Source organism: Pongo pygmaeus, chromosome 17, assembly GCF_028885625.2.
Source record: "Pongo pygmaeus isolate AG05252 chromosome 17, NHGRI_mPonPyg2-v2.0_pri, whole genome shotgun sequence".
In the NCBI taxonomy this organism is placed as follows: domain Eukaryota; kingdom Metazoa; phylum Chordata; class Mammalia; order Primates; family Hominidae; genus Pongo; species Pongo pygmaeus.
Window position 1 is genome coordinate 25,648,608 of NC_072390.2, and position 27,050 is coordinate 25,675,657.

A 27,050-nucleotide genomic window follows, 5' to 3' on the forward strand; every position below is an offset into this window, starting at 1 on the left:
ACATCAGGTGCCAATGTGAGGCCTTTCTGAACAGGAGCTCCAGCTACCCTGGTCTCAGCACCTGCAGGGCTTCCTCCCACAACACATTCCTGCTGCAGCAAGGGTCTCTGCCTTGAACCTTCATGGTTGCCTCTGAGCTCTGCCTGCAGGCTCGGCAGAGAGGACTCCTGTGCAGGGTGGCTGTGTGTGGAATTCTGCTTTTCTATGCAGGGTGTAGTTCTGGTTCGCACCAGCCACTAAGGGAACCCAAATGAGGGATGCAGAGCTGTCCCTCTATCCTTAGATTCCTTTCTGTGAAGAGGATATCTTCTCTCACTCAATCCTTAGGCAAAATATCTGGACACAATATTTTATTTGGGGTAAGAAGGGAAACTGTGATCTAGACCTTTATCTCTGCCGCCTTCTCTTCACTGTGCAGCCTCTCCTAGTTTCTTAGCGCCGATTCCCTCTCATCTGCTGCTTCTCGGGCTGAGGCCAAGAGAAACTCTGTCTCTTGCTTCACCCACAGAGAGACTCGGGAGACTGTTCTTCCATCACTAGTGCTGATTTTTCTGTTCACCTTCTCTGGGAACAGAGACTAGGTCATTCAAAGCTGCTCAAGCTGGCACAGTCAGGTGAGGCTTGCCTTTACATCGGGTGGAGAAAGGTCTACGTGTCATACTAAAGTCACAGCACGCCAGTTCACAGCCTGAGGAAGACACACAGGTGCCATCTGCTTGGCCAGCACTTAGCTCAAGTCCCACAGACTCTCGGTGAGATGTCCCCCTAAATTCCTCTCTACTCAGCCTCCCAGCTGGTGACCAAGAAAAAGAAGGACAATTCTGAGGGGGAAATATGTGGTCTCTACAACTTTCTAAAAGTTAGTATGCGTTTTGGCTACTTCCCCCCAAAACTCACTTCCAGCTCTTCATTCTGTCTCTGTAAGTCTTCCAGAATGATCTGCAGCTCCTCCTCATCCTCACTCTCGCTCTCGCTCTCGGAGGAGTACTCCTCAGTCTCACTTCGGCCGTGCTGCTGGCGACTGCAAAGATGAGAGACAAAGGAAGACGCTACTGGATGTGCTTGTCTGTGACCTCCTTTTATATTTACGTTTTCATGACTCTACTCAATATGACACCATTCTTAGGACCTGATAAATAAGAAACTTAAAGATGATGAATTTCACATGCCTAATTCTTTTGTAGGAAAGTCTGAGAACTAAAACAATTATGGTTATATTTAAAGAAACATTCTCAGAAGCTTCAAAACCCTCAGCTTTCCTTTACCTCTGAATTTCAGCAATCTCAGCTCTGAGGCGTTCAATCTCTTCTTTTTCTGAGGCAATCTGCCGGCGCAGAAACTGCTCCATGGCCAGGAGCTCCTCCTGTTCAGTCAGGATCTCATTCTCCTGAAATAATGATCACTGGTGAACACCTCTGAGAGTTTTAGTCCAGGAAATGTCACTTGTTTGGGGTCTCCCATGTTGCCCTGAATTCTTGAGCCCCATTGAGTGCTGAACACGAGTTAAGTACTGCACAACCAAAAACATCCTATTTCATTAGGGTCAAGAAAAGGCTTCTTTGAAAAAAGGTAAAGTTATTTTGGGGGAATGACTAGATTTTTCTCAATAACAAAATGCCACACAGGAACCCCATATCCTCCTACTGCAAAGGCCCCTGTGAGGCCCCCACAGGGAAAAGCCAGGACTTGAGGGATGAAACTGGCTTCAGCTTCCCACTCTTAATGCCTCCCCATCTCTCAGGAAAGTAGGCATATATAGGGCCATGGTGACCTTTGATGGGGTCACTAGGAAAAGAAGGATCCAAGAGATGCCTGGCTGGTGTCAGCGTCACATTTAAGGCAGATCAGTGTGAAGGAAAGATTATTACAGAAATTTTTTCACCTTTCCATAAGCCACCATCCTCTTTAAAGTCCTCAGGGTTTTTTTTTTTTTTTGAGACAGAGTCTCACTCTGTCACCCAGGCTGGAGTGCAGTGGCACAATCTCGCTCACTCCAACTTCCGCCTCCCGGGTGCAAGTGATTCTCCTGCCTCAGCCGCTGAGTAGCTGGGATTACAGGCGCCTGCCATCACGCCTGGCTAATTTTTGTATTTTTAGTAGAGACAGGGTTTCACTATGTTGGCCAGGCTGGTCTCAAACTCCTGACCTCAGGTGATCCGCCCGCCTCAGCCTCCCAAAGTGCTGGGATTACAAACGTGAGCCACCATGCCTGGCCCAAAGGTATTTAAATAGTCAATATTCTGCTTTACCACAATATCCATTTCTAAGATTGATAAGATCATCAGTCTTATTAAAAGAATGGGGAAAAAATCCCTGTCTTCCCAAGATCTAGAGAGCCCCTCTGACCTGGAGAAAAGAAGCAAGGCAGACAAAGCTTAAGAGAGTAACAGAAGGTAGCTATGGGGATGAGGAGCTGGGTGCAGACGTTCTTTCCAAATGAGCAGGTGCTGAGAAGGTAATTATTTACCATGCTCACGTGCCAAAATGAACTACCCACAAACACCAACAGTGCTGAGAACACCTCTCCAGGAGATGAAGGACACAGTACTGCCCAAATGTTTTTGAACACAGATGTCTCTCCTGTACCTCTGCATACCTACTAAAGCTGACATTCCAACAAACACCAGACTGAAAAACCTGAAACAAAGACATAATCTGGGACTCATCCTCTCCTCAGGGAAAACTATGTGCTCCTGAGAGGCAAAACAACGCATGTTTCAGAGGTGACAGAGAAGGACTGAAACCTATTGGGCTTTAAGGAAACCACACGAGTTTCTGGAACCCTAGACACACTGTGGTCAGAGCCTAGAACTTCATTCCTTTCTGGTTAAACTCTGGCAATTTCCAGAACAAAGTGAGGCTGACTTGAGAAATTCAGAAAGAAATGAGCTCATCTTCAGCTTTATGCCAGGAATACAGTAGGCACGAAAGGGATATCTGTTAAATCAATGAAGGACTAATAAGGCAATTTGCCTCCAACAATTGACTTTCACCTGTAAAGAATAAAATCAAAATATCTAAAAGATGTTATTAGCAACAACTATTAGATAAAATCTGTATCTTACATTTCAAGGATTCCAGACTTTGTAATGTCAGGTACAACGGTTTTTTAAATATTTTTAAAAGTCTGATCTCATTAATATGGAACAAGTACGACTAATCTGTAAATTAGGGAAAAGACCTATAATTCGGACCTGTGTACAGACTAAATGAGACTAAGCGTCTAGAACAACGCTCAGTAAAGAGTCATTACTGAATACAAGGTAGTTTCTTTCACCATAACTGAACATTTTAACAAACACAACATAAAGGAAGGGACAAATAAAACAGACACAGGCCCTCAAAATCACTTTATAATTTTGGTTAAAAAATTCACATCTGTAGTAGAGCTTCTCAAGTTACTATTTTTAAACGACCATTAAGAGCCTCGCAGGCCGGGTGCGGTGGCTCACGCCTGTTGATCTCAGCACTTTGGGAGGCTGAGGCAGGTGGATCACCTGAGGTCAGGAGTTCTAGACCAGCCTGGCCAACATGGTGAAACCCCGTCTCTATTAAAAACACAAAAATTAGCTGGGCGTGGTGGCAGGTGCCTGTAATCCCAGCTACTCGGGGGGCCGAGGCAGGAGAATCGCTTGAGCCTGGGAGGCGGAGGTTGCAGGTTGCAGTGAGCCGAGATCGCTTCGACGCACTCCAGCCTGGGGGACAAGAGCGAGACTTTGTCTCGAAAACAAAAACAAAAAAGAGTCTTGCAAAAGAGAGAAGAAGATTTTAGGTTACCTGAGCAAGGAGAATATTTATAACTTCTTCATTTTCATTCATCTCTTCTTTGGAAACATCCTCTTTTGAAAGACTGGCTATCTCTTGTGCAATCTTGGTTTCACACTCCTGTCAAATAAGACAAATAAAAAAGAACTAGTCAGCCTATATGTAACACATATTCAACAAATCACACCACCACCAATGTACACGTTTCCTTCTCATTTCCTAGAATTGAAACAATAACAGTCAGATGAACCATCTAGCTGGATGGGCATTTGGTAACTGGGCTTGGAATATAACATGGAGATCTGAGTCTGTGCCTGCACTGTGAAAAATACTCAATTCTGGTGAATTTACTTGCCATTTCTGGTACCCTTCCACAGAAATTACCTATTGTAATACTTAGGGAGGGTGTGGTCAGGAGTGTAAATCTTGAGCACAGAATTTAGTGTTCACAAATATAAAGTCAAGTAACCAGCACCACTGTCATGCTCTAGAACATTTCCATCGCCACACAAAGTGCCCTTGGGCTCCTCCACCATCTGCCGGCATCTAGCAAACCCTGTCCTGGTCTCCATCGCTGCAGTTTTTCCTTTCCTTGAGTTTCATAACTGAATCAATCAGTAAGTATTGTGATTATCTGGCTTCTTCCACTTAGCACAATGCTTTTAAGATTCATCTACTTGGTTGTCTGTATCAGTAGTTGCTGAGCAATGTGCCATGGAATAAATGTACCCAATTTGTTTATCCATTCACCAACTGATGGACATCAGGGTTCCTTCTAGTTGTAAGCTATTACAACTAGAGCTGTTAGGAACATTTCGCACATGCTTTGTGAGGGCAAATGCTTTCTTCTCTTAGATAAATACCTAGGAGTGGGAAGGCTGGGTGCTATGGTAAGTAACTGCATGTTTAGCTTTATAAGAAACTGCCAAGCTGTTTTTCAAAATGGCTACACCATTTTGCATTACCAAGAGCAACCTATTCTAGTTGATGTATACTGTTATCTCAGAGTACTTTTAATCTGTATTTCCTTAATGACTAATGATGGTGAGAGTCTTTGCATGTGCTTATTTGTCATCTATATATGATCTTTGGTAAAGTATTTGTTCAAATTTTTGCCTTTTAAAAATTGGTTGTTTTCTTATTAAACTGTAAACTTTTTTTTAAAAAAAAAATAAAGTCCTTTATCAGATGCAAGCTTTTGCAAATATTTTGTCGCAGCTTCTGGCTTGGATATTTATTTTCTTAATATCTGTTGAAGAGCATATTTTTAAATTTTTGATGAAATTCAATTTATCAAATTTTTCTTTTATAGTTTATAATAGGTTTTGTATCCTATTTAGGAAATTACTGCCTAAGCCAAGGTCAGTAAGATATTTTCCTGGTTTTTTTTTCTTCTGGAAGCTTTTTTAGTCTTAGTTTATGATTCATTTCAAGCTATTTTTTGCATATGTTGTATGGATAGAGTCAAGTTTTTTTTCTTTGCATCTGTTCCAGTGCTATTTGTTGAAAAGAATATCCCTTCCCCACTGAATTATTTTAGTATCTTCATTAAAAAGTAATTGCCCGCCGGGCGCAGTGGCTCACGCCTGTAATCCCAGCACTTTGGGAGGCCAAGGCGGGTGGATCATGAGGTCAGGAGATCGAGACCATCCTGGCTAACATGGTGAAACCCCGTCTCTACTAAATATACAAAAAATTAGCTGGGCGTAGTGGCGGGCGCCTGTATTCCCAGCTACTCGGGAGGCTGAGGCAGGAGAATGGTGTGAACTCAGCGGGTAGGGCTTGCAGTGATCTGAGATTGTGCCACTGCACTCCAGCCTGGGCAAAAGGGCGAGACTCTGTCTCAAAAAAAAAAGTAATTGTCCATATATGTGTAGGTCGACTTCTGAACTTTCTATCCTGTATGTTATCCCTATCCAATACATACTGTCTTGATGAACTGCAGCTTTCTAGTAAGTCTTGAAATCCGGTAGTATGAGTCCTCCAATCTTCCGGCTATGTTCTTTTTCAAAACTGTTTACCTATTCTAGGTCATTTGTATTTCCACATAAATTTTAGAAGAGCTTATTCATTTTCGCAAATACCATCTGTCTGGATTTTGATTGGGTTTGGACCCGCAGATCAATCTGGGAAAATCTAACATCTTAACAATATTGTATCTTCTGTTCCACATGCATGATTTCTCTCTCCATTTATTTAGGTCTCTCTCTTTTTATCTTTTGTTTTAGGTTCAATATCCAATTGTGCATTGCTAATATATAGAAATACACTAGACATTTGTATATCTGGTCTTGTATCCTACAACCTTGCTAAACTCACTGATTAGCTTTTTGTAGATTCCTTAGGATTTTATATGTAGATAATTGTTGGGAATAGGCCCCCCAGAATCTGGCCATAAACTGGCCCCAAAACTGGCCATAAACAAAATCTCTGCAGCACTGTGACATGTTTGTGATGGCCATGATGCCCACGCTGGAAGGTTGTGGGTTTACCGGAATGAGAGCAAGGAACATGTGGCCCACCCAGGGCGGAAAACCGCTTAAAGGCGTTCCTAAGCCACAAACAACAGCAAGAGCGATCTGTGACTTAAGGACATGCTCCTGCTGCAGATAACTAGCCAGAACACATCCCTTTACTTCGGCCCATCCCTTTTTTTCCCATAAGGAATACTTTTAGTTAATCTATAATCTATGGGAACAATGCTTATCACTGGCTTGCTATCAATAAGAGGCTCTCAGCTCTGAAGGCTGAGACTCCACACCTCTATATTTCTGTGTGTGTGTGTTTTAATTCCTCTAGCGCCACTGGGTTAGGGTCTCCCCGACCAAGCTGGTCTCAGCAGATAATCATGTTATCCAAGAATAAAAACTTATTTCTCTCCAATATGCATGTCTTTTTTCTTGCTTTATTGCACTGGCTAGAACGTCCAGTACAATGCTGAATAGAGGTGGTAACAGCAGAAATCCCTGCAGTGTACACCAATCTTAGGGTAAGCATTTAGTCTTTCACTATTAAGTATGATAATTGTAGATTCTTTGTAGATGTCCTTTATCAGGCTGAGAAAGTTATCTGCTGGGAGTTTTATCATGAATAAGTATTGAATTCTACTAAATCTTTTTCTGCATCTACTGATACGATGTTATGGGTTTTTCTTATTTTTAGTCTGTTAATATGATAAGTTACATTACTTCTGTCTTTAAAAGTCATTTATTCCTCAAAGTTGAAATTTGGGAAAATCTAACATCTTAACAATATTGAATCTTCTGTCCCACATGCATGATTTATCTCTCCATTTACTTAGGTCTCTCTTTTTTTTTTTAGGTTCAATATCCAATTGTGCATTGCTAATACATAAAAATACATTAGACTTTTGTAGAATCTTTTGTGCGTTTTGTGAATTAATGAGCTGGCGTGAAAACATAGCATCGGGAAAATCAGTAAAGCAAAGTTAATCCATCCCTTCTTATATTGGTTCTGGCTGCTATACCATGATTCCTTTATTTAGGCAAGATGTAGAAGCAAGAGAAACAAAAACCAAACCTCCATCAGCCCTGTCCTAGGTCAGTGAGGGGACTCTTCATTTAAAGGCTGACTGGCAATACCATATGATTAACAATTACAATTTGCCCCTGAAGCCTGAGTGGTCCATCTCTAATACCTGATTCTAGGCTGAGACATGAAGGGAAAATTTTAACAGCAACACCACCAACAAAAAAAACACCTAAAGGAAGCAACAGATAGATAACCTAGTGAGCCAGGAAAAAGAAGGAAGAAAAATATGCAGAGGGCTTCTGCTAGATTACGTATCCTGGAGTGCACGTGTAAAAGTCCCATGAATGCGCCCCGTCTGACAAAGCTATCCTCCACATGAATACAAATCTCTAACCTCAAAGAAACAGAAGTATTCAGGTTGCCTTTGTCTCTTTAACACAACCACAACAGAGACCTACTATCATGTTCCCCAATTCAGGCAAGGGCTAACTAATGTTCCTTGGATGTGCTGCTTAGATGCTGCAGTTGATCTGCAATGTGGATTTTAAGGTGATCCAGAGATCTGGGATTTTACCGTTGCTGTGGCTGGTACACTCACAGTCCCAGAACCAAGCAACACACACTAAATAAGAGGGAACTGAAAAGTCTGACTGGCATACCCTAAACTCATCAGGTACTGCATGCCACTCTTCTTATTATTACATAAATAGACTCTCTCCTGATCTTCAGGGCCTTCCAGGTGACCCTCATTACTACATTTCCAAAGAGCTGACTAATTCTAAATGCCTTAAATTCCCCAGCAGTCCCCAAAGGTGTGTCACCATCCAGCCTGCTCTTCATCCATAGAAAGCCCTGTTTACAGGTATAACCAAGCAGGAAATGACAAATTTTTTAGTAAAATCATTTTTAATCAAAACAAAACTTTCTAGGCCAGGCATGGTGGCTTAAGCCTATAATCCTAGCACTTTGGGAGGTGGGAGGACTGCTTGAGCCCAGAAGTTTGAGACCAGTCTGGGCAGCATAACAAGACCCCATTTCTACAAACAATAAAAAATGAGCTGAGCATGGTGGCGCACACCTGTAGTCCCAGCTACTCAGGAGGCTGAGGTAGGAGGATCCCTTGTGCCCAACGGTCGAGGCTACAGTGAGCCATTATCATGCCACTGCACTCCAGCCTGGGTGACAGAGCAAGATCCTGTCTCAAAAAAAAAAAAAACTTTCTAGATTGCACTGAACACATGTGACTGACACCAGGCTGCAATATCAATAATATAGGACTAGAAACATTTTAGTGAATAAATGTCCCACCAGAGAAGTTCACTTCAAGTGACATTATAATATTCTTAACAGAAAGAACTTGGGCTGGGCGTGGTGGCTCATGTCTGTAATCCCAGCACTCTGGGGGAGGCCGAGGTGGGAGGATTACTTGAGGCCAAGAATTTGAGACCACCCTGGACAACATCAAAAGAAAAAAGAAAGAAAGAAAAAAAAGAGTACATAAAGTACATAAAAGACTCAAACACATTCTATTATAAACATTAGGTATCAAAATAATAACTCACCTGTCTTTTAGCTTCTCTCAGTTTTCTTTTGAGGGCTGTCAAAATTCTTTGTACTTCCCATAATCTTTCTTCTTTAGACAAATCCTTTATTCCACCCTGCAGATCTCGATGTAAACAATTCAAAAGAAACTCCTAGAAAGCAAATGCCACACACCAAGTTGCATTTCATATCCTCTTATCTTAAACTAACAACACATGCAATTTCTAAAGATGAAGAATCAACTATTTTTCAATTATCCTTTATTTCATTAGAGTAAAATAATGGCACTAATTATTTTTTTGAAGATATGATTGAAAAATCATTCTTCTTGTTTTGCCTATGAATTATTCACTAATTTGTATTGGTTCAATAATACTTAATCCACATCCCCATCTCCAATGTCATCATCATTAACTAGTAAGAATTGGGAGCTCAGGGCAGATACAAGGGAAGAAAAGCAAGCAGGGGTTTGATAAATTGCATGCAAATAAATAATCAAATGTAATTAACTTTCTTATTTAGTCTTGAATTTATTACATACACACACATGCACACACACACACACACACACACACACGGCATTGTTACTTCCATCAAAATACCATAGTAAAAATCCCAGGATTTGGGCTCAAATCTTGGGTCTGTAATTAGTAATCATGTCACACAGGGTAAGTTACTTAACTTCCCTGACTTTTAATATTCTTATCTATAAAATATGGCTGATGACAGCAACCTTGTCCAGAAAAAGCAAACATTTTTAGACTACTTACAACGTGCCTGGCATGTTTCATGTATTATCTCATTTGTGGTAATCTTCACATCAATCCTATAAGAGGGTCCATTTTAAAGCAAGAACACCAGGGCTTAAGGTGGTTAAGAATTCGCCTAAAATCAGTTAACTAGATCAGAGCAAGAATTTAAAGCCAGGTCTTTCCAAAAACTATGCTCTTTCCACCATGGTATTCCAACTTATTTGGCATGAAACAGTACCAGATGGGAATTTCTGACTTCATTGTGCCTAACATAGCTCCAGACACACAGAAAGTGTTCAGGAAACAAGAGCCCATCACCACTGGACTCCACGACAGCCAATGCAGAGGCAGGGTGTGGCAGGCAGGGTGCACACACCTGTCTCCTGATCTCCTCCTTGATGCCCGCCTGGGTCTCTGGCAGCGTGGGCATCGTGGCCATGTTAGACCATCGCAGAGGTTTCATCACTTGCTTTAGTACCACATTTCCAAAGAGTTCTTGCACATGTGTGAAAAACACATACAGGACTCGATTGCTGATCTAAGAAAAAAAGATTTACAAGAAAACCATTAAAACTATCATTCTATTTCACTTATTTGTGTCTATTACATAATATATCCTTTAATCCTGGACACATAAAGAAAATTCTACCCAGTAATGACAACACAGTCTTTGCTAGTTAATGGCCAATTTAAGAAGAAAATGGTAAAATATGAGTTAAATCATGTATTCAAGCACCAGAAAGAACTGAAGGGAAAAAAAGCCAAGAAAAGGATAGAGAAGTTGATGCCATCCATTTGTTTATTTTTTCTATCACTACAATATTAACTGATTAAAACATCTTATTTTTTTGTGTTTGTTGTTGTTGTTTGTTTTTTGAGATGGAGCCTCGCTCTGTAGACCAGGCTAGAGTGCAGTGGCACAATCTCAGCTCACTGCAAACTCTACCTCATAGGTTCAAGCGATTTTCCTGCCTCAGCCTCCCTGGTAAGCTGGGATTACAGGCGTGTGCCACCACGCCTGGCTGATTTTTTTGTATTTTCAATAGAGACGGAGTTTCACCATGTTGGCCAGGCTGGTCTCAAACTGCTGACCTCAAATGATCTACCCACCTCAGCCTCCCAAAGTGCTGTGATTACAGGCGTGAGCCACCACGCCCGGCTAAAACATCTTATGTTCTTTATTTTCAACTTACTTTGAGATATTTTAACAGACACAATGGGCTGAATGAGGACTGTGAGGGAAGTGGGAGCACCACAGTAGTAAAGCTGGGTTGAGGTTGAAAGACCTCACTCCAGAAACAAATACCTGGACACAGCCAGCATTTAAGTACAGATGTTCATATGCTAGGAGGCCAGGGCATTAGGTTGGCTGAAAAGCTACTACAAGAAATTATTTCCTACCTAAAACTTACTCTTACAACACACTTGACTCTTCTATGATACAACCATCTCTATTATATTATAGTAACATTAAGTATCAATGTAATATTTACCAGATCCTGAAATCCTAATGATCAAACTAAAATCTGAGAAACATTTTGCTTTCAAAGTGTAATCAATGAGTAACAGAAGAATCTTTATTTTTTCAGAGATAAAATCTTGCTCTGTCACCCAGAGAGGAGTACAGTGGCATGATCATAGCTCACTGCTGGGCTCAAGCAATCCTCCTACCTCAGCCTCCCAAGTAACTGGGACTACACATACATGCTACCACACCCAGCTAATTTTTAATTTTTTTGTAGAGACAGGGTCTTGCTATGTTGCCTAGGCTGAACTCCTGGCCTCTAGCTATCCTCCTGCCACAGCCTCCTAAAGTGGTCGCATTAAAGGTGTGAGCCACCGCGCCTGACTGAAACACTCTTTAGTAAATGAAAACACACTCTAATAACAGTGACAGTGATTTATGGTGACTCAGAATACTGGCCAAAAAGAGGGCTTAAGATAATAAATATAACCTATCATCTCCCTTTTTATTGGCCTGAGTAAAATATCATTAACTGTAATTAAAAGAAAACATATACTCTATGACAGCACCAACTGAGCAGCAATAAAGGAAAGCCAAGTATGTATGTCGTAAAAAGATACCAATTAACACACTACCCAATTCCCTGAAGTACCTTCTCAGATTCAGAGCCTATAACATGTCTCTCTAGGATCCATCCTTACGAATGAAATCCTCAGGCTAAATCTTTGACCAAACAATTAATGACAGGTCCCTTTGTGCCTGAGTTTGATGTGTGTCTGTGATCTAATGAAGCAATAATGCTATTGATGAAATAACTGGCATCTCTAAAATTCTACACACGAACTCTGTAACTGCAGACGCCATGGGCTCCTCCCCCCCAATGAAGGATCCTTGTCATCAGGTCTTGTTTATAAACTCACATCAAAGACTGTACCACATTCAAATTACATCACTACAAGCTAAAGGGCAAGTATGTTCATTATCTTATATGTCAACACTGTCCAAATTATGAAAGGAAAAGACCTGTATTCAAGCTAATCCATTAGCTATCTTCTCAAGTTCACTGCTTTACATGTGACTCAGCAATAGAAAATTACCCCAGTTCCCCAATGTCAGTACCAGAGGGTATATGTGTAGAGAAGAAGACCATGTACCTGCACAGTTGGGCTGAGCACTATAGAAATGTTCTGTATATTCATTTTTGTTTCCAGTTCCTTTGCGATGACATGGTCCATGTGCACAATGAGCCAAGAAATCAGAAGATAGTTACATTCTGGCAGTTCTTTGAGTAAACGCTGGAATTCCTGCACTTTCTCAGCCTCCGTGGTCCTCCCACAAGCCTCTTCAAATCTGGGCATAAGCTCTTTGGTAAGCAAATTCTCTGGAAGGTCTCGCAAATACTGCTTCAGCAAACTGGCTACAGTGTTAGGCTCATAGTCTTCCAAGTTTGTAGACTCCTCCCGGTCATAGGCTGCTTTTAGCTCATCCACCTTTGATTTAATTCCTTAAAACATTCAAATTCAGAAGAGAGAAGATACTGAGAAAAGAAAATCAAACACACAAGCTTTCTTTACCATTATACCCACCCTTGCTAGGGAGATGAGAACAGCAACCTGACCAATAACAAACCTCTTGTTATGAAATATTTATCTGCACAAAGGTCGTACAATTCCTCTGTAAACACTAACATGTAAGACTACACTTGGCTGGGCGCAGTGGCTCACACCCACAATCCCAGCACTTTGGAAGGCTGAGGCAGGCAGATAGCTTGAGCCCAGGAATTCGAGACTAGCTGGACAACATGGTCAAAACCTATCTCTACAAAAAATACAAAAATTAGCTGGGCATGGTGGCGTGTGCCTGTGGTCCAAGTTCTTTGGGAGACTGAGTTGGGAGGATCACTTGAGCCTGGGAGGTCAAGGCTGCAGTGAGCCATAATTGCACCACTGTACTCCAGCCTGGGCAACAGAGTAAGACACTGTCTCAAAAAATGAAAAAAAATAATTAAAAACAGGCCAGGCGCCATGGATCACACCTGTAATCCCAGCACTTTGGGAGGCCAAGGCAGGAGGATTACTTGAGGTCAGGAGTCCAACACCAGCCTGGCTAACATGGCGAAAACCTGTCTCTACTAAAAATACAAAAATTAGCCAGGCATGGTGGTGTGCGCCTGTAATCCCAGCTACTTGGGAGGCTGAGGCAGGAGAATCACTTGAACCTGGGAGGCAGAGGCTGCAGTAAGCCGAGATCACACCACTGCACTCCAGCTTGGGTGACAGAGCAAGACTCCATCTAAAAACAAAAAACAAAACAAAACAAAAAAAACACAAAAAACTAACTTCAAAAGTGAATTTAACCAAAAGTTAAATGATAATTGAAAAGCTCAACAGTCAGAACAGAAGTCAAAGCAACCATGGATATATTAAGCAAATATGCCCATTAATTCAGGAATTCGTTTTTAATGTAAAAACATTACACGGTGGCTCACACCTGTAATCCCAGTACTTTGGGAGGCCGAGGTGGGTGGATCACCTGAGGTAGGGAGTTCAAGACCAGCCTGGCCAACATGGTGAAACCCTGTCTCTACTAAAAATACAAAAATTAGCTGGGCATTGTGGCGGGTGCCTGTACTCCCAGCTACTCAGGAGGCTGAGGCAGAAGAATCGCTTGAACCCAGGAGGTGGAGGCTGCAGCAAGCCGAGGTCATACTACTGTATTCCAGCCTGGGTGAAAAGTGAGACTCTGTCTCAAAAAAAAAAAAAAAAAGGTAAAAAGACAAAAATTAAACTACAATCCAAGTGTAAGTCTGGCTCTACACAGGCAGCCAGCTGCTTTTTCTAACAAGTCACAAGACTGACCACAAAAAAATGTGGCTTGGTATACCTAAGTATATTCCAAAAGTTGTGGGTAAATTACTTTTACTTTTTTATGTGTAAATATTGTACTGTAATTGCAAAGGGTGAATTAACTACCCAAACAAACACTTTGAAAATTATTCTCCATTAAATCATCCCCATCTAATTTCTATTTTAAAGTTTGGATTCTTTTAAGTATAACCTTAATCTGAACAGAGCTGGAACAAAAAAATAAAGTCTGGGTTTCTAAAATCAAATTGTTTTGCTTATTGAACAAAAGGTAACTAAAGCAAATGATTTTCAAATATTACATAAGATTTTAAGTCTTTAGTACAATCTGCATTAAGTGACGTAATTTAGTGACAACGATTGCTCAGAAGAACACAAAGTAGTTTTTTGCTGTTTTTAATACTTAACACTTTCAGCCAATTACGTGAAACAAGCTACAAATTAACGCTGATAGTTTCTACGGGTAAATGCCGTCTAAGCTGAACAGCACTTGACAGTGGTTCCTTACATCTGGACTTTGGCATTCCTTATCCTTTGTGAAAATCTTTTAATGGCATTATGATAAATCTGTAACTTATCCAGTATTGACAAAATAAAATCAATAACAAAACACAAAAATAACACTATTACTTTTATATAATCTTTATTTTGTGACAGAAAATTAGAAAATAATTCGCATTTTCTTACTTTTATGACAATATGGGTAAACCATAAGTGATAATAACTGAAATTCTTGGCAAAGATTTTTTCTCTTCCTCATGTATATTTAATTCTTCCCCCTACAGTACCTACCCAACAAATTGTACAAGTAGACAATTAGAATGTGTGTTTGGTTTGCCATTACTCTGAAACTGTTATCAAAATGTTTTCCTTTTAAAAATTGGACACTACAAATGAAGTGTTCCACAGAAAGAGAGAAAGAGCATACAGGTACGCTTTAATCCAAAAAATACAAGAAAATGTAGATGAGTAAATTAAAATGTATAAAATCACTTAAATTGTCTTTCATATTCATTTAAAATTAGATAAGCAAGAACTAAAACTTCCAGCAAAAGGTCTTAAAATGAATCAGTGAGAACTAACATCTCCAGCAAAAGGCAGTATTATTATTAGCACTGTCCATGACAGTAGCATAAGTCGGGCTGACTACAGCACACTGCCACAGGTTAGAGAATAAACCCAAAACTCAGCAGAGCAGGAGCTCAGCCCCTAGCTGTTGCAAGGATGGGCAGCAGTTCTGTCTGAATGCTTTTACACACAGAGAAGAGTTCTATGACTCTGAATTTTCAAAAAAAATGCAGACATTAAAAGTAGGTCAGAGACAAAAAGAATCCTTTGAACAAAGCTGTGGAAAATATTCAGAAAAACTTTTACCTAAAACATAACTAATTCATGGCTACTAAGACCATGTGAGAGAAGCAACTTATGTCATTAATGTTTAAATGTTTAAAAATCAATTTAGTATATTATTATTTTATTTTATTTTATTTTGAGACAGAGTCTTGCTCTGTTGCCAGGCTGGAGTGCAGTGGCGCGATCTTTGCTCACTGCAACCTCCGCCTCCCAGGTTCAAGCTATTCCCCTGCCTCAGCCTCCCAAGCAGCTGGGACTACAGGCGTGCGCCACCACTCCTGGCTAATTTTTTGTATTATAGTACAAACAGGGTTTCGCCATGTTGGCCAGGATGGTCTCAATCTCCTGACCTTGTGATCCGCCCACCTCGGCTTCCCAAAGTGCCGGGATTACAGGCATGAGCTACCATGCCTAGCCAATTATTCATAAAAATCAAATATTTGTTTAAATATATTTACATAATACTAAGGAGTTATAAACTCAAATTCAATGCCTAATTTATTTCATTTTCTATAAAAAAGTAACATTTTAGCAAAAATACTCTTAAATAATGGCATGTAATCTAGTGGATTATGTAACGGTTTTCCCAATTATCAAAAACATCTGCCCTTTCTCAGCAAAACTTAAGTATCAAATCTACCTTCTAGAATTGCACATGAACCAATTAAATGAAAAAACTAAGTCTAATCTCTCTATATATTCTACACGTGTATGACTTAACAACCCATCATGAAAATACTTGTGACCAACAAGTATTATTATTATTATTTTTGAGACAAGGTCTCACTCTCGCCCTGGCTGGAGTGCAGTGGTACGATCATGGCTCACTGCAGCCTCAAACTCCTGGGTTCAAGTGATCCTCCTGCTTCACCCAACAATTAATTTTATAAAATAAATCTCTAAACAGAAACTGATGAGGTACCAAGACACTGAATAATGGGAATGTAATAATTTGGAACACAGATGCTGCTACAGGTCAGGGCTTTCATCCTATCCTGGTATAAAAGTCATACCGCTTTCTAAGAAATCTTTTTACTTTTAAATAATATACATATTGCTTGATTTAGATACCCAATCAAAACACATTCTTGCCAAGTATGAAATTTAATTTGTATACATATGGAATAAAGACAAATAGAAAATCCATTTTGCTAATATATGTAATAGTTGCATGTAGCTGACCAAAGCATTCACATGTGGGGCCTAAACATTTACTGCTTCTTGGTCTTTTGGCTAAAGTTGGATGTAGTATCTGTTCTAGGATTTCTGGAGCAGGGAGATGGAACAGAAGCTTGCTTGGACCACTCCATGTATTGACCAGGTATTGCACTAACTCTAAGAAGTGTGCACCAAGAAAACAAAAACCAAAACCATGTCATGCCTCTTAGCTGAGCTAAGGAAATGCATTATATGACTGTGTCCATAAACGTGTCTCTTGGCCAAGAAGCTTCCTTCACACAGTTAACCTTTCTTTTCTTGCTGATGGCCCTCATACCACTGAGCCTCTGCTTAGAGAGGAAAGGAAAAAAAAAAAAAAAAAAAGCAGGCACCTGGAAGTGGTGGCTCACACCTGTAATCCCAGCACTTTGGGAGGCCGAGGAGGGCAGATCATCTGAGGTCAGGGGTTCCAGACCAGCCTGGCCAACATGGTGAAACCCTGCCTCTACTAAAAATACAAAAATTAGCTGGGTGTGGTGGCAGGCACCTGTAATCCCAGCTACTCGGGAGGCTGAGGCAGGAGAATCGCTTGAACCCAGGAGGCAGAGGTTGCAGTAAGCCGAGATCACGCCACTGCACTCCAGCCTGGGCAACAAAGCGAGACTCTGTCTCAAAAAACAAACAAACAAACAAAAAGCAGGGTCTGAATGCAGCCCTGTTAAGCAGTGCTGCCAATATACTTCACTTTGTTTTAGTCCTGGCTGCTGCAAGCTATGAACAACTAACGTGAAATCCTCCTAATGGAAGGAAATATAAAAAAAACAAATGCCAGAACACCAAAGAAAGGCTGGGGAGAGGGGTGGATTTTTGTGCAACTGGGAGGATCAAGGAAATGAATAAGGCTTAGGATCCAGGCCAAATTTTCCTCACAATATTTTTTCTTCCTTTGAAAAATGAAAGTGAAGTTATTATTAAAAACCATCAAGTGAAGTGCACATTCCCAGTACCTGATACTCTGTAGATGCCTTCACACTTCATGCCATACTTCTCTACGTAATCTATACATTCACGGAAAACGGCTGGCAGCCGAATGCCATCATACATCATGGTCCTCTCTACTGCATCAGCCAAAGGAATTCCAAAAATGGGTTTGAGATTTGGAACATCAATCTGAGGCACCTCTGGCTCCTGAATTGGCTTTTTCTTTTTCTTCTTTTCCTTCCACTGTTTAACAACATCAGCTGCTGTCAAGTCTTTCGACTTCTTCTCTTTATGTTTTTCTTCTTTGTGCTTTTCTTCTTTATGCTTTTCTTCTTTGGGTTTCTCTTTTATTTTAAAATCCTTTTCCTTCTTTTTAGAAAAGCTGGGCTTCTTGAAAACATGGATTCCCTTGGACCTCTTCATTTTAGAAGGACTTTCTGCCTCATCTCCAGAGCTATCTTCCTGAAAGGCTGCATAGCCTTCAGCTGCCAAAGAAACAGAGACAGTATAAGTTATATGTTTGTTTAATGTCAAACTGTCCATATGCTTTCTAAAAACAGAACCAAAAAACGGTGCCACCTGGCACCAGCTAATCTAGCTTTTCACTTCTTGGCCACTCCCAGCAAAGAAATGGGTTTCTTCTCAAAAAGAGATGTTGCAGTGACATCTCTTGACCACAAGAGGGGGACAAATAGATAGCAGTTACCATCCTTACAGTATTAGGAGGGGAAACATGGTTTTATATTATGTATGTGTGTAAGTGGAATTCAGGCAAACCAAACATTAGAGATACACCTGAAAGGCTCTACATAGAGGGCTAATGGAATGAATCCTTTTCTAAAGTAGACCGAGCATCCTTTCATCATGTGCGTCATGTCCTCTAACATACCACGGATTGAGTATTCCTTATCTGAAATACTTGAGACCAGAAGTGTTTCAAATTTCAGATTTTTCTGGATATTTGCATTATACCAGTTCAACATCTCTAACCCAAAAAATCTGAAATCCAAAATGCTCCAATGAGCATTTCTTTGAGTGTCATGCCAGTGCTCAAAAAGATTCAGATTTTGTAGCATTTTGGATTTTCGGAATAGGGATACTCAACCTGTGTTCACTTTACCTACCCTAGCTTTTCCAACTATGTGGTGCCTATAACTTTAGGCAATCTCAGAGCATGACGAACTACACTACTGTTTATGTCCTTCAGTTATTCTCCTATGACACTTCACTCTCCTGTTACCAGCTGCTAAGTTCTTTATGGAGACTGCAGCAGGAACTGCAGACTCTTTTAAGTAGAGGATTGAACTGGGAAATTCCCTCATCTTTAGATGGTGGCCAAATCCACTGGGCCCACTTCCCTGCATCAGAAACCTCTGGTTTTCACACACTGACACATGTGCCCAATTGCTTTACCAACCATGTCAGAGTTGTCATACTTTGGTTTTTTTAATATCTGTAACTCTCCTAATTCTTTTCCATTATATAAAAGATAACAGCTATTTCCTAAGTTACCCTCTAACTAAAATACCATGTACCCCACACCAACCAGAATGGCAAGAATCTTAAGGACAAAATACCATGATGCTTTAGCAAGTGGAATATTCATACATTGCTGGTGAGAAGGTAAACTGGTACAAGCATTCTGGAAGACTGTTTTGCAGGGATCTACTGAAGTTGAAATACACATGGCCTACAAATGAGCAATTCCACTCCCAGGCATAAACATAACAGAAATACAAAAACATGTACACCACAGGAGCACTATTCGTAACAGTCAAAAACTGAAAACCACCCAAACAAGCAAAAAAAGCAGAACAGATTAATAAACTCTAACATATAATGCAATGAAACAATATCTAGTGCAAAGATGAACAAATTACTGCCACATGGAATAACATGAATGAATCTAACAAACATGTTAAGTTAAAGCTGCCTCCTCATGTATTTTAAGTTTGGCCTAAAGATTTCTCCAAACATAGTGAACTGTAACCTAACTGGATGTGTACACAGACTGTAATCTACTCTTGTACCAATTACAGAGTTTTGGCCAATCACAGGGGGGCAACTGTTCAAACTGCTCAAATAAGGCTAATGCCATGCTATAACCAATCCAGCTGTTTATGTACCTCACTTGTTTTCTGTGTGTCACTTTACATTTTCTGTCCATAAATATTATGTGACCATGTGGCAGCCCCAGAGTCACTCTAAATCTATTCTGGTTTAGAGGCTACTGGATTCCCTAATCGTTCTTTGCTCAATTAAACTCTGTTAAACCGGCAAGGCAGGGTGGCTCACGCCTGTAATCTCAGCACTTTGGGAGGCTGAGGTGGGCAGATCACTTGAGGTCAAGAGTTCGAGACCAGCCTCGCCAACATGGTAAAACCCTGTCTCTACTAAAAATACAAAAATTAGCCAGGCATGGTGGTGGGTGCCCGTAATCCCAGCTACTTAGGAGGCTGAGGCAGGAGAATCACTTGAACCTGGGAGGCGGAGGTTGCAGTGACCCGTGATCGCACTATTGCACTACAGCCTGAGCAACAGAGCAAGACTCTGTCTCAAAATAAAAACACAAAAGAAAAAAAAAATCCCATTAACTTTAGTTTGTCTAAAAGTTTTACTTTTAACATATAATATTGGGTAAAAGAAACTAGACACAAATAGAAGTATGCATAAGTTTAAAATCAGGCAGCATCAATCAACAATAAAAGAAGTTTACTTATGGGAGGGGTAGGTGATTCCCTTTAAAGAGGCACCAAAAGAAAATTGATAATGCTCTATTTCCAGATCCTTGTAGTGGTTACACAGGCATACCCACTCATCAAGTTGTATACAATTTGTGTACTCTGTGTAATCCTTCAAAAACAAATCAATTTAAAATAATCATGAAGTCCAAAATAAGGAATACTTAAAATAACTCACTTTATTTGCTTTTAACATACTAAAAAGCTACGCTCAAATGATTCATCCTCCCTACTGAATAGGATCTCAAATGGAATGTATCATGGTATTTGCTTAAGATAAATAACTACTTTATTGAAGGTTCCAATAAAGTATACCCCAAATAGCAGACATGACCTACCCAAGAAAAGTAAGATGCTTTAAGGGGAAAATTCCAGTATCTACCTTTTTTTGGGTGGGGCTTCAGCGGAGGAGAGGACAGAGTCTCACTCTGTCACCCAGGCTGGACTACAGTGGTGCAAGCATAGCTCATTGCAGCCTCAATCTCCTAGCCTCCTAAGGAGCTGTGACTACAGGCACACATCACCATGCTCAGCTAATGGTTTAAATTTTTGTTTCTCAGGCTCTTGAACTTCTGACTTCACGCAATCCTCCCATCTCAGCCTCCCAAAGTGCTGGGATTATAGGCATAAGCCACTGTGGCCAGCTTAGTATCTTTCTAGACATAATTTTGAATTATTACTTCAGGAAATATCCACTAAAAAGCTTTTCCATTTCTGGAAACTCAGTATTTTTATTTGTGAGATTAAGATCCCAAAATACAACTCTAATATACAAAAACTGAGACCCTGAAAAATAAAGAACAGAAAAATCAAACAAGAGTCTCTGCCTTGACATGTTTCCAGAAGACAGCTGGTACATGTTTAATTAGAGTGGAAGTTTATTTAAAATATATCTAGGCCAGGCATAGTGGCTCACGCCTGTAATCCCAGCACTTTGGGAGGCCGAGGTGGGTAGATCACTTAAGGTCAGGAGTTCAAGACCAGCCTTGCCAACATGGCAAAACCCTGTCTCTACTAAAAACACAAAAATTAGCTGGGCATGGTGGCGCACGCCTCTAGTCCCAGCTACTCGGGAGACTAAGACATGAGAATTGCTTGAACCTGGAGGCAGAGGTTGCAATGAGCTGAGATTGTGCTACTGCACTCCAACCTGGGCAACAGAGCAAGACTCTGTCCCAAAAAATAATAATAAAATAAAGTAAAATAAAAATATCTAGGCATAGGAAAAAATGGCACTTACTCCTCTTTTCCTTTTTCTTAAATTTCCCTTTTTTCTTCCCATGGTCTTTCTCATCATCAGACACTACATCAGGAGGCTCATGGAGGGTGTCATGGGGAGGCGAGGGCTCGCCAGTGCGGTACAATCCAGGAAACTTAGTAGGGCTGATCTCTTCAGAGCTGGGGGTCCGGGTAAGCCCGCTGCCATGCTCCACCCTGCGGTGTTCACTGGGGCTGCTGGTGGGGGGCAGGAAGCACTCAGTCATGCTGATGCCCTGACTAGGAAGGGACGAGCTCTTCTCTGTTACCTATCCATTACACCTGCACCAAGAGAAAAAACATTAGCAGAGTCACCTAACACCAAGGAACAAAAAACACCACAAATATACAGCACAGCATTTACAAATCAAAAATATTTTCTCCACAATCCCCCTTGTAAAAAACTCTTTCATTTTATTATCTCGAGATACATTCCATGCATCACATATTTCAGTTCTCAGGGTTGAAAGCACTGGGATCTTCGAGTATTCAAAAAATAAAAATAATGAAAATCAGAGGTAGAGTTCTCAAAGCAGAATATGGAATTCCTTAAAAAAAAAAAAAAAACACTCATCATTCTAAAGTGCTTCATTTTGACTGCTCCCCAACACAAAATCTTACTATTTTGCTTTATGACTAAACAACTATAAATAAGTTACAAAGATGACTTTATAACTACACGTGAACAGTTCACATCGTAATTAAATTTTATAATTAAAATGATATATTTAATGATTCACATAATTACAGACCACTGATTCTATGATGCATGCAATTTTATATACAGCTCATGTATTGATAATAACTATATTTTTATACTGCAGTTATGCTAAAAGAAATGAAGGAACCCTCATTTAATCAATCCTAAAATACATGCAAAATAGTTTTACTACAACAGATGCTACAAAGGACAAATGTAAGAGGAGTTCAAAATTTGTTTGCATTTTTTCCCTTCTTTAGATGGTAGGTACACAGTCAAAGTACTGCATTTAAAAGTTACTTGGATTAATTCTTATTCCTCTTTAATGTCATTATGATATTCACTTGAAATACTATCAGAATCACTTTTTCTCTTTGCGCTCATTTATTTTTTTAATTTTTTTTGAGATGGAATTTTACTCTTGTTGCCCAGGCTGGAATGCAATGGCGCAATCTCGGCTCACTGCAACCTCCGCCTCCCAGGTTCAAGTGATTCTCCCACCTCAGCCTCCTGAGTAGCTGGGATTACAGGCGACTGCCACCACACCTGGCTAATTTTTTGTATTTTCAGTAGAGACAGGGTTTCACCATATTGGTTAGGCTGGTCTCGAACTCCTGGCCTCGGGTGAGTCACCCACCTCGGCCTCCCAAAGTGCTGGGATTACAGGTGTGAGCCACCGTGCCCGGCCTCTCTTTGCACTCACTTTAAATGTTAACTTTACAATTTAAAAAATCCACAAGCCATAAGTGACAATTCTGAGACCATAAACAAAGTCAAAGGACAAACAAATGTGGAAAAAAAAAAAAGTTGCAAATTGGGAGAGGTAATTTCTTTAAAAAGCAAAGAGTTATTAACAAATTAATGAAAATAGCAACAAATTAAGAGAACCAGACAAAGGATGTGAACAGGCAGTTCACAGAAAAGTGGCTAAAATATGAGTGGAAACAATGTTCAACTTCAATTATAATTTTTTAAACAATGAGCTATCACTTTTCTAATATGAGAGTGGCAAAGAACAAAATGGCACATATAAGATCCATTATGATGGTAAGGATAGAGGAAACAAGACTCACGAGAACAGCTACTAATGGTAGAAGTATAACACGATTCTTTTTGAAAAGCAATCTTATCGTAGCTATTAAAATTTTAAATCTATTCTCTTTGATCCAGGAATTCTGCTTTTAGGAAATTATTCTTCAGATATACTTTCACAAAAATGCAAAGATATATGCAAGAAAATATTCACTGCAGTACTGTAAAAACAAAAAACAAGATAATCTAAAATGCTATTAATAGAATACTGATTAAATTATGGTTTATCCAAATAATAGGCTATGAAGTCACACACACACACATAGTTTCTGAAAACATGTAAGAAACAGTTAATTACTGTTAACTCTTGGAAGCGTCAGAAGGGTAGACTTTATCCTAACACTTAAAAAAATGAAAAGGGGCCTGGCACGGTGGCTCATGCCTCTAATCCCAGCGCTCTGGGAGGCCAAGGTGGGTGGATCACTCAAGCCTAGGAGTCTGAGACCAGCCTGGGCAACATGGCGAAACTCTGTCTCTAAAAAAACAATACAAAAAATTAGCTGGGTGCATGCATGTTCTCACTCACAGGTGGTAATTGAACAATGAGAACACTTGGACACGGGATGGGGAACACCACACAATGGGACCTGTGGTGGGGTGGGGGGAGGGGGGAGGGATAGCATTAGGAGATATACCTAATGTAAATGACGAGTTAATGGGTGCAGCACACCAACATGGCACATGTACCCTAGAACTTAAAGTATAATAAAAAAAAATTAGCTGGGTGTAGTGATACATGCCTATAGTCCTAGCCACTTGGGAGGCTGAGGTGAGAGGATCACTTGAGTTCAGGAGATGGAGGTTACAGTGAGCTGAGATCGTACCACTGCACTCCAGCCTGAGTGGCAGAGTGAGACCCTGTCTCAAATTAAAAAAAAAAAAATAGAACAAGCTATTTTTTGATCCTGTAAAAATTATGCAGCATTAAAAACCATGTTGACAATATTTAATGATGTGAGGAAAAAGCAATTTTATTTACAGCATATCAATTTAAATATATAAATATATGCATAAAATAGCAGGATATTAATAACAATTATCTCTGAATTGTAAGATTATGACTGATCTAAACTTTCTTTTGGTTTTTCTGCATTTTATAAATTTTCTACCCAATATGTACTACTATTGCTTACATAATCAGAAAAAAAAATATTAAAAACAAAAAAGTTTTCACTGAAGGATCAATAAGCATCAGTATAATTCTGTTTTTCTTAATGGGCCCTGACTTTTGGCTATCATTTTGTTTTTTGTTTTTGTTTTTTTGAGATGGAGTCTCATACTTGTTGCCCAGGCAGGAGTGCACTGGTGTGCTCCTGGTCACTAAACCTCTGCCTCCTGGGTTCATGTGATTCTCCTGCCTCAGCCTCCCGAGTAGCTGGGATTACAGGTGCACACCACCACACCTGGCTAATTTTTGTATTTTTAGTAGAGACGGTGTTTCACCATGTTGGCCAGGCTGGTCTCGAACTCCTGACCTCGGATGATCCACCAGCCTTGGCCTCCCAAAGTGCTGGGCTTACAGGTGTGAGCCACCATGCCCAGCCTTGGCTATCGTTGTTTTTTTTTTTTTTTGAGACTCACTCTGCCACCCAGGCTGGAGTGCAGTGGCACGATCTCGGCTCACTGCAAGCTCCGCCTCCCAGGTTCAAGCCATTCTCCTGCCTCAGCCTCCCAACTAGCTGGGACTATAGGCGCCTGCCACCACACCAGGCTAATTTTTTTTTTGTATTTTTAGTAGAGACAGGATTTCACCATGTTAGCCAGGATGGTCCGGATCTCCTGACCTTGTGATCCGCCCACCTCGGCCTCCCAAAGTGCTAGGATTACAGGCGTGAGCCACTAGGCCCGGCCTTGGCTACAGTTTTTTAAAGTGCATTCTCCTTTCCTATTAATTGAAGTTTTGACAGTCTAAGAGTTGAGAGTTTAAAAGGACCTAGAGTTCAACAAGGTAACAGGAATTATACATTAGAGATGAGGAAACTGAGCTCAAGTCCATGGAAGCTAAAACACAACTTGTGGGGCAGGAGCACAGTTTTACACTCCAGAAAAAAAAAATTGCTTATAGACATACCACCCACAGGATACCATGTTATTGTATGCTTCTCTGTCTTTGCTCATTCTCTCCCAGGAATCCAGATTTCCTCTCAATATTTTTGCGTGGCTAATTCATACTCATCCTTTAACACTAGGCCTACAATTGGGCATGATTTTGTAGATGATGGAAACATTCTAAATTTGGATTATGGTGATGGTTGCAGAAACCCATAAACTGGCTAAAAATCATTAAATTATACACTTCGAGTGAGTGGATCTTATATGAATTCTACCTCAATAAAGCTGTTTAAAAAAATCAAGCACTAGCAACACTTCTCTAAGAATCCTCCCTGGTGACCCACCCCATCCAGTATAAGCCACAAATATTCCTTTTCTGTGTCCTAGAACATCCTGAACATATCTCTTCACAGCACTTACCATACTGTATTTCAAATACATATGCATGTGTTCACCTTGCTAACGGTGAGCTCCAACATTTAACACTACCTATGGCACACAGTAAGTAGTCAAATGTTTATTTAATAAACTAATTGGTATCTTTTCTGTTCTCAACATATTTACTGTTGATGAGACAAATATTAGAAGAAATGAATCTTGCCCTAAGCCTTAAGTTCTAATTCAGGAAATAAAGGGAATCGACAATTTATTTGAGTTCCTGTGGCTTCTGGAACTTTCACATACATTAATTTAGCTAACCCTGTGAGAAAAGCAGTATTTTTCCACGTTTATAAACAGAGAAAGTAAGGCTCAGAGAGCTTAAATAACTTTCCCTAAATCACATAGCAAGTAAGAGATAAAGCTGGGATCTGTTTGACTCAAAATACTTTTTTTTCACTGAACCACCCTTCATGTATACACACAAAAAAGGGAATAAATACATTTATGCCAGGAGGAACAGTGTGGTTAAAGACACACAGGAACATTTGGGACTTATTATGAGAATGGGGTGAAGACCAGCCTGACCTGGGCAGTTCTTGCTCAGAAGCAATGGAAAAGACATTAAAAGATAAGGTGGGCTCAGACAACTGAATGCCACGCTGAGTTCAGACCTGGTGTGGGAGTCATTACCAATTCCAAAGCCAGAAAGTGACAAAACTGGGGCTAAGAGAGGAGTAAGGGCAGGAATAACAGCAGCAAAATGCCAGGTGGCTTTTGATCATTCACCCCTACAACATTTGTAAGTTATACCTACGCTTCCATGTTCTCCTGGTACACAATTATTTTTGTTTCCATACTAGACTGATAAAGACAATTAGACAGTTTTGTTCATGAAGTATTTAATAGATTATCTCACAAAAGCTACTCTAAAGAAATATTTATTGACTTGTGCTATGGACTGAATGTGTCCCCTCAAAATTCATATACTGAAACTTAATCCCCAAGGTGATGGTATTAGGAGGGAGGGCCTTTGGGATGTGACTAGGTCGTGAGGGTGGAGTTCTCATTAATGGGATTAGTGTCCTCTTATGAGGACACTTCCTCCTCCTCTTATGAGTTCACCACCTCCATCCACCATGCGAGGACACAGCAAGGCCAGGTCTATGAACCAGAAAGTGGGCCCTCAGCAGACACCAAATCTGTCAGCATCTTGATCTTGGACATTCCAGTCTGCAACTACAAGCAATAAATTTCTGTTGTTTATAAGCTACCCATGTTATGGTATTTTGTTATAGAAGTCTAAACAGACTAAGACAAGTTAATTCATCTAGAGCTGAAGGTAAGTGGAGCCACTAAAGGCAGACATGAAGGAGTGAGAGTCTGAGTGCACAACGGTTTAGTAAGAAAGGAAGAACAACATGTTTGCATTAGGACACACTGTTTGACCACTGAGGA

At 40.3% G+C, this 27,050-nt stretch overlaps 1 protein-coding gene and 1 pseudogene across 8 annotated transcripts in view; one reads left to right on the forward strand and one right to left on the reverse strand.

Moving 5' to 3' along the window:
• The window catches only part of RALBP1 (ralA binding protein 1), a 64,142-nt gene that overhangs the window by 2,886 nt on the left and 34,206 nt on the right, over positions 1–27,050 (reverse strand). For all 8 annotated transcript variants that reach the window (XM_054460964.2, XM_063653899.1, XM_054460962.2 and 5 more), the window contains 8 exons: positions 21,354–21,652; positions 17,399–17,857; positions 12,171–12,520; positions 9,928–10,089; positions 8,820–8,951; positions 3,778–3,885; positions 1,266–1,387; positions 898–1,021 (listed from right to left, as the gene is read on the reverse strand). In XM_054460964.2, the coding sequence (XP_054316939.1) occupies positions 898–1,021; positions 1,266–1,387; positions 3,778–3,885; positions 8,820–8,951; positions 9,928–10,089; positions 12,171–12,520; positions 17,399–17,857; positions 21,354–21,597 (1,701 nt within the window). In that variant the 5' untranslated portion in view covers positions 21,598–21,652. The remainder of the gene's footprint in view (positions 1–897; positions 1,022–1,265; positions 1,388–3,777; positions 3,886–8,819; positions 8,952–9,927; positions 10,090–12,170; positions 12,521–17,398; positions 17,858–21,353; positions 21,653–27,050) is intronic.
• LOC129019228 (U2 spliceosomal RNA) lies at positions 16,447–16,588 on the forward strand (annotated as a pseudogene).